Here is a 14,953-nt window from a genome sequence, read left to right as displayed (position 1 = left end):
ATATGAGATGGTTCTGTAATGTTGGCATCGCAAATCCCATGAGTTTAAGCTTCCAAGTTCTTATAGTGCTCTTGCAGCTGGAGCCATTATTGCAGGTGAAGATGGATGTGCAGCATTAGGACAGGAAGTCCAGTGGAATATTACACAAATGCAGTTGAAAATTTAATGAGATCTTTGATTACTAACCCATGCTCTACAGAATGCTGGAAAAGAAGCAAGATTGACCTGAGGAAACAATTTACCCTGTACAGCTGGAACTAACAGAACTCTTCAACACACTTGATTTAGCCCATTTTCTGTTGCTATACCACAGCCTAGGAAATTTACAACTAAAAGTTTGTTTATTTATTTATTTTAAGGGTTTTTTTAAAAAAATTTATTTGAAAGGCAGAGCTACAGAGAGGCAGAGACAGAGAGAGAGAGGTCTTCCATCCACTGGTTCACTCCCCAAATGGCTGCAACGGCTGGAGCTGGGCCAATACAAAGCCAGGAGCCAGGAGCTTCTTCCAGGTCTCCCATGTGGGTGCAGGGGCCCAAGGACCTGGGCCATCTTCTACTGCTTTTCCAGGCCATAGCAGAGAGCTGGATCAGAAGTGAAGCAGTGCGAACTTGAACCGGCGCCCATATGTGATGCTGACACTGCAGGTGGTGGCTTTACCCACTATGCCACAGTGCCAGCCCCTAAAAGTTGATTTATAATGACTAAGGGTTTATTTTGCTCACAGGTCTAAGGCTGGGAAGTCCAAAAGCATGGTGTTGGCATCTGCTTAGCTTCTGGTAAGAGTATCACATGGTGAAACAGAGCAAGAATGGCAGCTCAGGTCTCTCCTTCTCTTCTTAAAAATTCACTAAGCCATCGTGGGGCCCACCCTCATGACCTCTTCTGTTTCAGAAGAACCTCGTATGTATGAACGGGCTGCCAAAGGCAAAAGGGGCTGAGAGACCAAAGAAAAGAGAAATCCAATTACCAAGTGTAAATTTTCAGGTGGCCACAAGACAGTGGAACCCCACACAACTGGTCAGAAGTAAGGGGTTTGTGTTAATTTAGTTACATGTAGCTGACCACTAACCTAAGTATGCTTGGATTTACTTGTGAAACATTAAGCTTCCAGGCGTTATTAGATAAGATACATTCCAGGATCTGACCTCACAAGACAAACCTAGCAGGTTATCTTAATGACTTTGGGTTGATAATCAGTTACCAAAAGGGTAAAATGATGATTATAACCACGATGGCTACAGTAAAGTCAGGCTGAGGCCTTATATGTTCTAATCCTAATGACCTGCCAATAACCCTAACTGTGAATATCAATAACATAGGATTTTGGGGATTGAATTTCCAATACATGGATCCCAGGGGACACACCCAAATCATAACAATGTTACATATTAATAAAATACACAAATTTAAGGTACAGTTAATAGGGTTTTTTTTCTTTTTTTTTATCTTTTATTTAATGAATATAAATTTCCAAAGTACGACTCATGTGTTACAATGGCTTCCCCCCCCATACCGTCCCTCCCACCCACAACCCTCCCCTTTCCCACTCCCTCTCCCCTTCCATTCACATCAAGATTCATTTTCGATTATCTTAATATACAGAAGATCAGCTTAGTATACCTTAAGTAAGTATTTCAACAGTTTGCTCCCACACAGAAACATAAAGTGAAAAATAATAGATGATTTTTTTTAAATGATGATGAAATCAGATCAGACCTATTGTCATGTTTAATCCCAGTGAGAGTCAAGTTGGGAATTGATAATTTCTTTTTTTTTTTTTTTTTTTTTTTTTTTTTTTACAGAAGATCAGTTTAGTGTACATTAAGTAAAGATTTCAGTTGTTTGCACCCCCATAGAAACACAAAGTGAAATATACTGTTTGAGTACTCGTTATAGCATTAAGCCTCAGTGTACAGCACGTTAAGGACAGAGATCCTACATGAGGAGTAAGTGCACAGTGACTCCTGTTGTTGACTTTACCAATTGACACTCCTGTTTATGGCATCAGTAATCTCCCTATGCACCAGTTATGAGTTTCCAAGGCTATGGAAGCCCCTTGAGTTCTCCGACGCTTATCTTGTTTAGACACGGTCATAGTCAAAGTGGAGGTTCTCTCCTCCCTTCAGAGAAAGGCACCTCCCTCTTTGAAGACCTGTTCTTTCCACTGGGATCTCACTCACAGAGATCTTTTTGCCAGAGTGTCTTGGCTTTCCATGCCTGAAATACTCTCATGGGCTTTTCAGCCAGATCCGAGTGCCTTTAGGGCTGATTCTGAGGCCAGAGTGCTATTTAGGACATCTGCCATTCTATGAGTCTGCTGAGTATCTCACTTCCCATGTTGGATCACTCTCCCCTTTATTTATTCTATCGGTTGGTGTTAGCAGATACTAGACTTGTTTATGTACTCCCTTTGACTCTTAGTCCTTTCATTATGATCAATTGTGAACTGAAATTGATCACTTGGAATAGTGAGATGGCATTGGCACATGCCACCTTGATGGGATTGAATTGGAATCCCCTGGTATGTTTCCAACTCTACCAATTGGGGCAAGTCAGCCCGAGCATGCCCCAAATTATACATCTCTTCCCTCTCTTATTCCCACTCTTATGTTTAACAGGGATCACATTTCAGTTAAATTTCAACACTTAAGAATAACTGTGTGATAATTACAGAATTAAACCAGTCATATTAAGTAGAACAGACAAAAAAAATACTATGAGGGATAATGTATTAAGTTGTCCATTAGCAGTCAGGTCTATGCTGATCAAGTCACCATTTCTCATAGTGTCCATTTCACTTCAGGAGGTTTCCTTTTTGGTGTTCAGTCAGTTGTCACTGATCAGGGAGAACATATGGTATTTGTCCCTTTGGGACTGGCTTACTTCACCCAGCATGATGTGTTCCAGATTCCTCCATTTTGTTGCAAATGACTGGATTTCGTTGTTTCTTACTGCGGTATAGTACTCTAAAGAATACATATCCCATAATTTCTTTATCCAGTCTACCATTGATGGGCATTTAGGTTGGTTCCAGGTCTTGGCTATTGTGAATTGTGCTGCAATAAACATTAGGCTGCAGACCGCTTTTTTGTTTATCAATTTAAACTCCTTTGGGTAAATTCCAAGGAGTGGGATGGCTGGGTCGAACGGTAGGGTTATATTCAGGTTTCTGAGGAATCTCCAGACTGATTTCCATAGTGGCTTGACCAGTTTGCATTCCCACCAACAGTGGGTTAGTGTCCCTTTTTCCCCACTCTCACCACTGCTATTTAACATAGTTCTGGAAGTTTTAGCCAGAGCCATCAGACAAGAAAAAGAAATCAAAGGAATACAAATCAAGAAGGAAGAAGTCAAACTATCCCTCTTTGCAGACGATATGATTCTGTACTTAGAGGATCCAAAGAACTCTACTAAGAGACTATTGGAACTCATAGAGGAGTTTGGCAAAGTGGCAGGATATAAAATCAATGCACAAAAATCAACAGCCTTTGTATACACAAGCAATGCCATGACTGAGAAAGAACTGCTAAGATCAATCCCATTCACAATAGCTACAAAAACAATCAAATACCTTGGAATAAACTTAACCAAGGACGTTAAAGATCTCTACGATGAAAATTACAAAACCTTAAAGAAAGAAATAGAAGAGGATACCAAAAAATGGAAAAATCTTCCATGCTCATGGATTGGAAGAATCAACATCATCAAAATGTCCATTCTCCTAATAGGGTTTTAATTAATATGTACATTTATGTCACCTACACCTTAATGAAAATATAAACAACATTTACATCATCCATAAAGTTCCCACCTCTCCATTTACAATGTCTTGCACCATGTAATCACTAATCTGATTTTTTTAAAAAAATTTATTTATTTGAGAGACAGTGTTACTGGGAGAGAGAGAGAGACACAGAAAGAGATATCTCCCATCTGCTGGTTCACTCCTCAAGTGGCTGGAGATGGCCTGATCAGGAGCCAGGAGCTTCTTCCTGGTCTCCCATGTGGGTGCAAGGACCCAAGGACTCGAACTATTAGCTGCTGCTTTCCCAGGCCATTAGCAGGGAGCTGGATCCAAAGTGGAGCAGCCGGGACTCAAACCAGTGTCCATATGGGATGCTGGTGCTGCAGGCAGAGGTTTAACCTACTACACCATGGTACTAGCCCCATAGTTACTTTTTTGTCTCAACATCTGTTGCTCAGTACAATTTCTTTGTCATTCTAAACATTAACATAAAGGGGACCCAGCACTGTGGCACAGCAGGTTAATGCCCCGGCCTGAAGCACCGGCATCCCATATGGGCACCGGTTCAAGACCCGATGCTCCACTTCCGATCCAGCTCCCTGCTATGGATGGCCCAAGTCCTTGGGGCCCTGCACCCGCGTGGGAGACCTGGAAGAAGCTCCTGGCTCCTGACTTTGGATGGGTGTAGCTCCGGCTGTTGCGGCCAGTTGGGGGAGTGAACCATCGGAAGGAAAACCTCTCTCTCTCTATCTCTCTCTCTGCCTCTCCTCTCTCTGTGTAGCTCTCTCAAGTAAATAAATAAATCTTTTAAAAAAAACCATTAATGTGAGGGAATGCCTAATTCTTTCTATATTGGTATCAGGTAATAATTTGCTTTGCAGCTTCAAGATCATAATGTATCATCTTTGTAAGTAACTCTCCTAGTTTGGAATATACTATTGTCCATTCTTCCTGGTTCCAAATGCCCAAATTCCCTAGGCTATGTCACAGAAAATTGTAACACAGGATCTGCATTTAAGAAGGAAAAAGAAATCTTCAAATAACTTAGTGATAAACAGAACTCTCCCTGTTTGTTGTTTTTGGGCGGTGAATTTACTTGACTTTCATATAGCTTAATACATAAAAATTTGATATGCAAAAAGTTGCTGTTGAAGACAAAAGATCACCTTGGCCACCTGGAGGGAGTCATTTGATTTTTGTATGATGTTGAGAATTTTATTTACAAAGAGATTGTATACATCATGAGCAAATCTTACCATTGATGTCCATTTGTTCACTAAAGTATACTCCATCTTTCACCCCCATATCTCTAAAGAATAATAATTTTGGGCATTTGTTATAAGAATCTGAAATAAAAAACATTTTTATTTGATAGTTCTCTTTAGGGAAAAATTAGTTATAAAATTCTGGTTGAGTGTGGGCATTTGGCACAGCAGCTTAAGTAGTCTTTTAGGACACCTCCACCCTATGTTAGAGTGCCTGGTTCAAGTCCTGACTGTTCTGCTTCCAATCCAGCATTCCACTAATGTGTGTGCTGGGAGACAGCACATGCTGGCTCAGATACCTGGGTCCCTCCTGCCCATGTGGGAGATCCAGATGGAGTTTCACACTCCTAGCTTAGTCCAAGCTATTGTGGGCATTTGGAGAGTGAACCAGCAGATGGGAGATCTCTATCTATCTCTTTGTCTTTCAAATTAAATGAAAATTAGCAAATAAAAAAAAAAACCCTCTGGTTGCATGTAAGAGGCAAAAGTTCAGTTTTTCTTTTAAGACTTCATTATTTTTTTCAGAGAAGTTTTAGCTTCACAGCAAATTGAAAGGGAGATACAGGGCTATTCCATTGTCATTCCATTTTCTGTGGTTGTAACAGAATACTGGGACGGGATAATTTATAAAGACTAGAGGTTTATTTGCTTTATTTTCTAGATGTCAAGGCATGATACTGGCATCTTCTGGTCTTTAGCAGAGGGCTCCATGGTGGACAGCATTATATGGAGAGACAGAGGGGAGGCTGACCCACTTTATAATAACCCACTTTGTGGTAATTCATCCAGTCCCATGGGACCTAATCCAGTCCAAGAGAACTAACCTAGTTTATCAAGATAGCTGTTAATCCATTCATAAGGGTGGCATCCCATTACCTAGCCACTTTCTGTGAGGTCCCACCTCTTAAAGGCCCAAACCACCTCTCAGTAACACTGTGTTGAAGACCCAAGTTTCCAGCATATAAATCTTTGGGAGACAAGCCATATCTAAACCTTATACCTACCTAGTCTGCTTTGCCTCTCGGTTACCAACGTTCCCATCACAGTGGTGCTTTTGTTGCAGCTGATGACCTTAGAGAGGCTTGTCATGTTTACCCAGCCCATACTTCCCATTAGGGCTCCCTCTTAATGTTTTTTGGATTAAGAAAGTTATTTTAAGATTTGAGACACTGATTAAGCTATTGATCATGTTTGATCACAGTTCAGATTATAAAATTTGAAAAGAAAGCCTGAAGTTTCAACTGTATTTTTCCAAATTTAAATCTTAATATGTACAGTAACATATGAGCTTAAAATTTAATATGTACTTTATTGATTAAATTTGAGTTAATAGATAAAAACATTCATTGGCTGGCGCCGCAACTCAATAGGCTAATCTTCCACCTAGCGGCACCGGCACACCGGGTTCTAGTCCCGGTCGGGCTGCCGGATTCTGTCCCGGTTGCCCCCCTTCCAGGCCAGCTCTCTGCTATGGCCCAGGAGTGCAGTGGAGGATGGCCCAAGTGCTTGGGCCCTGTACCCCGTGGGAGACCAGGAGAAGCACCTGGCTCCTGCCATCGGATCAGCGTGGTGTGCCGACTGCGGTGGCCATTGGAGGGTGAACCAACGGCAAAAAGGAAGGCCTTTTTCTCTCTCTCTCACTGTCCACTCTGCCTGTCAAAAAATAAATAATTAATTTAAAAAAATTCAGTGTCAGGTGATTACCTAAGTTTGTATAGTTGTTCATCTCTCATGACTTATTTCTGAAACTAACTGCAGATATCTGAGTAAGCTTTCACAAGTTTTATCGTACATTATATATGAAATAAACTAAGTAAAATATGTGTATACTGATTCCCTGAAACTAGGTAATATGCTCTGAAAAAGTCAATGAGGGGCTGGCATTGTATGTTAGCATAGTGGTTTAAGCTGCCGCCTGCAGTGCCAGCATCCCATATGGACACTGGTTCCTGTCCTGGCTGCTCCAGCTCCCTGCTGATGCTCCCAGGAAAGCAATGGAGGATGGTTCAAGTGCTTGGGCCCCTGCACCCATGTGGGAGACTCAGAAGAATCTCCAGGATCCTGTCATCAGCCTGGCTCACCTGGGTCTTTGCTGCCATTTGGGGAGTGAGCCAGTAGATAGAAGATCTCTCTATGTCTTTTCCCTCTGTCTGTAACTCTGCCTTTCAAATAAATTTAAAAAAATCTGAAAAAAAAATCGATGAATCTTTTCCAACAGAATAGTTTCTTTATTATATACTTTATCAAAGAAAACTAAAATTTTTCATATTTTAGTTTTATGCAAGAGCAAACAGTAAGCTTTTAGTATTCACATTTTTAAAATACAAAAAATAGTTCATTTTTTAAAGTCTTGTCTTCCTTTGTATGTCAGGTTTATTTTTAATTGAATAATTTGGTTTCCACACTGATAATAAAAATACAACATAGTAAAATCCCCCAACTGCCTGCCATGATTTGGGGAACAGGAAGATTTCAGTGTTGTTTTCAATTTTCAGTTAATATTTATTTAAAGGAAATTTATAAAACACCAGGGAACTTTAAAGAGTTCATGGGAAATTGAATTAAAAATATGTTTATTTTAGTGCAAGAAAATATTTTTTCTGTAGTGCAGTAAATGTAAATTATGAACGAAACTGTATATTTTAAAATTATTTTTAGTGGCTGGCACTGTGACATAATAGGTTAAGCCTCCACCTTTGGTGATGGCATCCCATATGGACACCGGCTCATATCCTGGCTGCTCCTCTTCTATCCAACTCTCTGCTAATGCCTAGAAAGCAGTGGAAGATGGTCCAAGTGCTCAGGCCTGCATCCCTGCCCTGTGGAAGATGAAGATGAAGCTCCTGGTTCCTGGCTTTGGATTGGCCATTTGGGGAGTGAAGCAGCAGATGGAAGAACTTTCTCTCTATCTCTCCCTCTTTCTGTCTGTAACCTCTCCAATAAATAAAATTTCTCCTCTGTCTCTACTTCTCCAATAAATAAAAATGAAAATTTAACAAAAATTGTTCTTTTCAAAAAATAAACTCATAATTTTTCATTTCATTTTTCCATGATCTTTTTGAAGTATCCTGGTAAACAAAGCCTAAAGATATTCCTCCTTACAGTACTGTCTCTATTCAAAAATACAGGATATAATCTCTTTTTTAAAGATATATTTACTTATTTGGAAGTCAGAGTTACACACAGAGAGAAAGAGAAAGAGAGAGAGAGAGGTCTTCCATCCACTGGTTCACTCCCCAACTGGCCACAAGAGCTAGAGCCGAGCCAATCCAAAGCCAGGACCGAGGAGCCAGGAGCCTCCTCCAGGTCTCTCATGCAGGTAGAGGGGCCCAAGGACTTGGGCCATCTTCTACTGCTTTCCCAGGCCATAGCAGAGAGCTGGATTGCAAGTGGAGCAGCTGGGACTTGAACTGGCACCCATATGGGATGCCAGCACTGCAGGCAGCAGGTTAACCTACTACACCACAGCACCTGCTCCCAGTATATAATCTAAGCACCTCATATATTGGGATAGCAGGTAAATTCAATCAGTGTCATAGACTATTAATATTTTATTACACAAAAATTTATGAATATTATAATATGTGGGAAAATTTATGACACACATTCAATTTGGAAAAATTATAAAGTAAATGAATATTGGTTGAGCCAAAGTTCAATAAAAGCAATAAGTAGTATCTCACTGAACACCATTTGTGCTATGATTCAACTCTATGATGACTAAATATGTGTTATACGTGTATGTATATGCACATATATACAAAGCAATAACATGACAGAATTAACTGAAGACAGATTACTTAAGTTGGTGAAACCATGGGTGTATCATTTAGGGACTGCATTAGCTGCTCATGAAGAGTCAGTGTGACTTACCCAAAGACTTAGTTTATTTCATGTTGGAAGTCCTGAATAAGTTGACCCTAGCATATGATGGTGTTACTGTCTCTAGGGTCTTTTTTTCCTTTTATTTAATAAATATAAATTTTGAAAGTACGACTTTTGTATTATAGCAGTTTTTCCCTCCATAACCTCTCTCCCACCCACAAACCATCCCATCTCCTACTCCTTCTCCCATCCCATTCTTCATTAAGATTCGTTTTTAATTAGCTTTATATACAGAAGATCAACTTAGTATATACGAAGTAAAAATTTCCACAGTTTGCACCCACACAGACACACAAAGTATAAAGTACTGTTTGAATACTAGTTTTACCATTAATTCACATGGTACCATATATTAAGGACAGAGATCCTACATGGGGAGTAAGTGCACAGTGACTCCTGTTGTTGATTTAACAACTGACACTCTTATTTATGGCGTCAGTAATCACCGAGGCTCTTGTCATGAGCTGCCAAGGATATGGAAGCCTCTTGAGTTCACAAACTCCAACCTTATTTAGACAAGGCCATAATCAAAGTGGAAATTCTCTCTTCCCTTCAGAAACAGGTACCTCCTTCTTAACTGCCCCTTCTTTGCACTGGGATCTCACTCACAGAGATCTTTCATTTAGGTCATTTTTTTGCCACAGTGTCTTGGCTCTCCATGCCTGAGAAAATCTCATGGACTTTTTAGTCAGATGCAAATACCTTAAGGGCTGATTCTGAGGCCAGAGTGCTGTTTAGGGCATGTGCCATTCTATGAGTCTGCTGTGTATCCTGCTTCCCATGTTGGATCATTCTCTCCTTTTTAATTCTATCAGTTAGTATTAGCAGACACTAGTCTTGTTTATGTGATCCCTTTGACACTTAATCATATCTTTATGATCAATTTTGAACTTGAATTGATCACTTTAACTAGTAAGATGGCATTGGTACGTGCCACCTTTTTTTTATATTTTATTTTATTTAATGAACATAAATTTCCAAAGTTCAGCTTATGGATTACAATAGCTTCCCCCCCAATAACTTCCCTCCCACCCACAACACTCCCCTCTCGCACTCCCTCTCCCCTTCCATTCACATCAAGATTAATTTTCAATTATCTTTATATACAGAAGATCAATTTAGCATATATTAAGTAAAGATTTCAACAGTTTGCACCCACACAGAAACACAAAGTGTAAAATACTATTTGAGTATTAGTTATAGCATTAATTAAACACCTAAGAGTAATTGTGTATTAATTACAGAGTTCAACCAATAGTTTTTAAGTAGAACATAAAAAATACTAACAGGGTAAAGTATTAAGTTCTTTTTTTTTTCTTTTTTCTTTTTTTTTGTTTTTTTTTTTTTTATTTTATTGAATAAATGTGGATTTACAAAGTGCAACTTTTGTATTGTTGTGGCTCCCCCCCCAACCTCCCTCCCTCCCTTGGCCCTCCCCTCTCCCACTCCCTCTCCCATCCCGCCCTTCATCGAGTTTCATTTTCAATTACCTTCATATACTGAAGATCAACTTAGTATATACTAAGCAAGGATTTCAACAGGCTGCACTCACACAACCGCAAAAGGTATAGGGTATTGTTCGACTAGTAGTGTTGTTTTTAAGTTTCATAGTAAAACACATTAAGGACAGAGATCCTACATGGGGAGCATGTACCCAGTGACTCCCGTTGTTGATTTAACAATTTGCACTCTTATTTATGACGTCAGCAATCACCCAAGACTCTTGCTATGAGCTGTCTAGGCTGTGGAAGCCCCTTGAGTTCACCGACTCTGAACATGTTTAGTCAAGGCCGTATCACAGTGGAGGTTCCTTCCTCCCTTCAGAGAAAGGCGCCTCTCTCCTTGATGGCCTGTTCCTTCTGCTGGGGTCTTGTTCACCAGGATCTTTCATTTAGATTTTTTTTTTTTTTTTGCCACCATGTCATGGCTTTCCATGCCTGTGAGACTCTCATGGACCTTTTAGCCAGATCTGAATGTCCCAAGGGTTGATTCTGAGGCAGGAGTGCTGCCATGCTATGAGTCTGTGGTACATGCCACCTTGATGGGATTTTGGAATCCCCTGGCACGTTTCTAGCTCTACCTTTAGGGGTAAGTCCGAGTGAGCATATGCCGAACTGTATATCTCCTCCCTCTTATTCCCCCTCTAGTATTTAACAGGGATCACTTTTCAGTTAAATTAAACACCTAAGAATAATTATGTGTTAATTAAAGAGTTCAACCAATGGTATTAAGTAGAACAAAAAAATACTAAAAGGAATAAAATAGCGAGCTGTTCCTCGACAATCAGGACAAGGGCAGATCAAGTGATTGTTTACCATAGTGTCCATTTCACTTCAACAGGTTTCCTTTTATGTGCTCAGTTGTCACAGATCATGGAGAACATATGATATTTGTCCCTTGGGAATGGCTTATTTCACTCAGCATGATCTTTTCCAGATTCCTCCATTTTGTTGCAAATGAGTAGATTTCTTTTTTTTTTACTGCTGTATAGTATTCTATAAAGTACATATCTCATGATTTCTTTATCCAGCCTTCTGTTGATGGGAATTTAGGTTGATTCCATGTCTTAGCTATTGTGAATTGAGGTACAATAAACATTGAGGTGCAGAGAGCTCTTTGATTTGCCAATTTAATTTCCTTTGGCTAAATTCCAAGGAGTATGACGGCTAGGTCATGTGGTAGGGCTATATTCAGACTTCTGAAGAATCTCCAAACTGACTTTCATAGTGGCTTTACCAGTTTGCATTCCCACCAACAGTGGGTTAGTGTCCCTTTTTCTCCACATCCTCACCAACATCTGTTGTTGGTAGATTTCTGTATGTGAGCCATTCTAACCGGGGTGAGATGAAACCTCATTGTGGTTTTGATTTGCATTTCCCTGATGGCTAGTGATCCTGAACATTTTTTCATGTGTCTGTGGCCATTTGGATTTCCTCTTTTGAAAAATGTCTATTGAGGTCCTTGGCCCAACACTTAAGTGGGTTGTTTGTTTCATTGTTGTGGAGTTTTTTGATCTCTTTGTAGATTCTGGTTATTAATCCTTTATCTGTAGCATAGTTTGCAATTATTTTTTCCCATTCTGTTGGTTGCCTCTTCACTTTCCTGACTGTTTCTTTTGCAGTACAGAAACTTCTCAATTTGATATAATCCCAGTTTGTTAATTCTGGCTTTTACTGCCTGTGCCTCAGGGATCTTTGCCAAGAAATCTTTGCCTGTGCCTGTGTCTTGCAGGGTTTCTCCAATGTTCTCTAATAATTTGATGGTGTCAGGTCATAGGTTTAGATATTTAATACATCTTGAGTGGATTTTTGTTTAAGGTATAATGTAGGGGTCTTGCTTCACACTTCTGCACGTGGAAATCCAGTTTTCCCAGCACCATTTATTGAATAGACTGTCCTTGCTCCAGGAATTGGTTTTGGATCCTTGATCAAATATAAGTTGGCTGTAGATGTTTGGATTGATTTCTGGTGTTTCTATTCTGTTCTGTTGGTCTATCCATCTGTTTCTGTACCAGTACCATGCTGTTTTGATTGTAATTGCCCTGTAGTATGTCCTGAAATCTGGTATTGTGATGCCTCCGGCTTTGTTTTTGTTGTTCAAGATTGCTTTAGCTATTCGAGGTCTCCTGTGCCTCCATATGAATTTCAGCATCATTTTTTCCAGATCTGAAAAGAATGTCTTTGGCATTTTGATTGGTATCGCATTGAATGTATAAATTGCTTTGGGGAGAATGGACATTTTGATGATGTTGATTCTTCCAATCCATGAGCATGGAAGATTTTTCCATTTTTTTGGTATCCCCTTCTATTTCTTTCTTTAAGGTTTTGTAATTCTCATCATCGAGAACTTTAACATGCTTGGTTAAGTTTATTCCAAGGTATTTGATGGTTTTTGTAGCTATTGTGAATGGGATTGAACTCAGAAGTTCTTTCTCAGCCATGGCATTACCTGTGTATACAAAGGCTGTTGATTTTTGTGCATTGATTTTATATCCTGCTACTTTGCCAAACTCTTCTATGAGTTCCAATAATCTCTTAGTAGAGTTCTTTGGATCCCCTAAATAAAGAATCATATCATCTGCAAAGAGGGATAGTTTGACTTCTTACTTCCCAATTTGTATCCCTTTCATTTCTTTTTCTTGCCTGATGGCTTTGGCTAAAACTTCCAGAACTATATTGAATAGCAGTGGTCAGAGTGGGCATCCCTGTCTGGTACCAGATCTCAGTGGAAATGCTTCCAACTTTTCTCCATTTAGTAGGATGCTGTCTGTAGGTTTTTCATAAATTGCTTTGATTGTATTGAGGAATGTTCCTTCTATACCCAATTTGCTTAGAGTTTTCATCATGAAAGGGTATTGAATTTTAGCGAATGCTTTCTCTGCATCTATTGGGATAATCATATGGTTTTTCTTCTGCAGTCTGTTAATGTGTCTGTATCACATTGATTGATTTGTGAACATTGAACCATCCCTGCATACCAAGGATAAATCCCACTTGTTCTGGCTGGATGATCTTTCTGATGTATTGTTGCATTCTAATGGCCAGAATTTTATTGAGGATTTTTGCGTCTATGTTCATCAGGGATTGGTCTGTAATTTTCTTTCAATGCTGCATCTTTTTCAGGCTTAGGGATTAAGGTGATGCTGGCTTCATAGAAAGAATTTGGGAGGATTCCTCTTTTTCGATTGTTCTGAATAGTTTGAGGAGAATTGCAGTTAGTTCTTCTTTGAATGTCTGGTAGAATTCAGCAGTGAATCCATCTGGTCCTGGGCTTTTCTTTGTTGGGAGGGCCTTTATTACTGTTTCAATTTCTGACTTGGTTATGGGTCTGTTTAGGTTTTCTATGTCTTCCTGGTTCAATTTAGGTAGGTTGTATATGTCTGGGGATCTATCCATTTCTGGTAGATTTCCCAGTTTGTTGGCATAGAACTCTTTGTAGTAATTTCTGGTGACTCTTTATTTCTGTGGTGTCTGTTGTTACATTCTCTTCTCTCTCCTTTTTTTGTTTAGTTGTGCCAATGATGTGTGAATTTTGTTTATTTTTTTTTCAAAAAACCAGCTCCTCGTTGGGCTGATCTTTTGTAATGTTATTTGAATTCAGTTCTGTTGGTTTCTTCTCAGATTTTAATTATTTATCTTTTCCTACTAGTTTTGGGTCTGGTTTGCTGAAGTTTTTCTAGGTCCCTGTGATGCATTGATAACTGATTTATTTGATGCCTTTCCAATTTCTTGATATAGGCTCCTATTGCTATAAACTTGCCTCTTAACACTGCTTCTGCTGTATCCCATGTTTTGATATGTTGTATTGTTATATCATTGCTTTCAGGAATTTTTTTATTTCTCTTTTGATTTTTTTCTAAGACTCATTGTTCATTTTGGTGCATGTTGTTTAGTCTCCATGTGTTTCCATATGCTCTAAGGATTCCTTAGTTGCTAATTTCCAGCTTCATTCCATTGTGGTCTGAGAAGATGCATGGTATGGTTTCAGTTCTTTAGAATTTACTGAGACTTGCTTTATGGCCAAGTATCTGGTCAATCCTAGAGAAAGTTCCATGCACTGCTGAAAAGAATATGTGTTCTTTAAGTGTAGGATGAAAAGTTCTGTAGATATCTGTTAGATCCATTTGGTCTATAGTGTTGATTAAATCTGCTGTTTCCTTTTTGATTTTGTCTGGTTGATCTGTCCATTGCTGAAAGTGGAGTATTGAAATCCCCCAATTGATTGAATTGATCCCTTAATCATTATATAGTGCCCCTTTTTGTCTCTCTTAACAGTTTTTGTGTTAAAGTTTACTTTGATACTAAGATGGCTACGCCAGCTCTTTTTTGGTTTCTGTTGACATGGAATATCTTTTTCCAACTTTTCACTTTCAGTCTGCATGTACCTTTGCTTGAAAGATGTGTTTCTTGTAAACAGCAAATAGATGGTTTTGTTCCTTAATCCATTCAGCCAGTCTGTGTCTTTTAACTGGAGAGTTGAGGCCATTTACATTCAGTGTGACTATTGATAAGTAGTGGCTTTTCCCTGCTATTTTTCCAAAAACATTTCTAATATATA

At 39.2% G+C, this 14,953-nt stretch overlaps 1 protein-coding gene across 25 annotated transcripts in view; it reads left to right on the top strand.

The window, feature by feature from the left end:
* PATJ (PATJ crumbs cell polarity complex component) overlaps positions 1-14,953 on the top strand; it is a 452,303-nt gene that overhangs the window by 171,626 nt on the left and 265,724 nt on the right. The window contains exon 23 of one of the 25 annotated variants that reach the window (XM_089337301.1): positions 7,670-8,051. The exons of 23 other annotated variants lie outside the window; for them this stretch is intronic. In XM_089337301.1, the coding sequence (XP_089193427.1) occupies positions 7,670-7,697 (28 nt within the window). In that variant the 3' untranslated portion in view covers positions 7,698-8,051. Of the gene's footprint in view, positions 1-7,669; positions 8,052-14,953 lie in introns of those variants that run through there. One more of the 25 variants, XM_089337302.1, reaches the window with a different exon arrangement.

This window comes from Oryctolagus cuniculus, chromosome 7 (genome assembly GCF_051225735.1).
Source record: "Oryctolagus cuniculus isolate XC-2025 breed Fujian yellow rabbit chromosome 7, ASM5122573v1, whole genome shotgun sequence".
In the NCBI taxonomy this organism is placed as follows: Eukaryota; Metazoa; Chordata; class Mammalia; order Lagomorpha; family Leporidae; genus Oryctolagus; species Oryctolagus cuniculus.
This window is presented reverse-complemented; position numbering and strand designations above follow the sequence as displayed.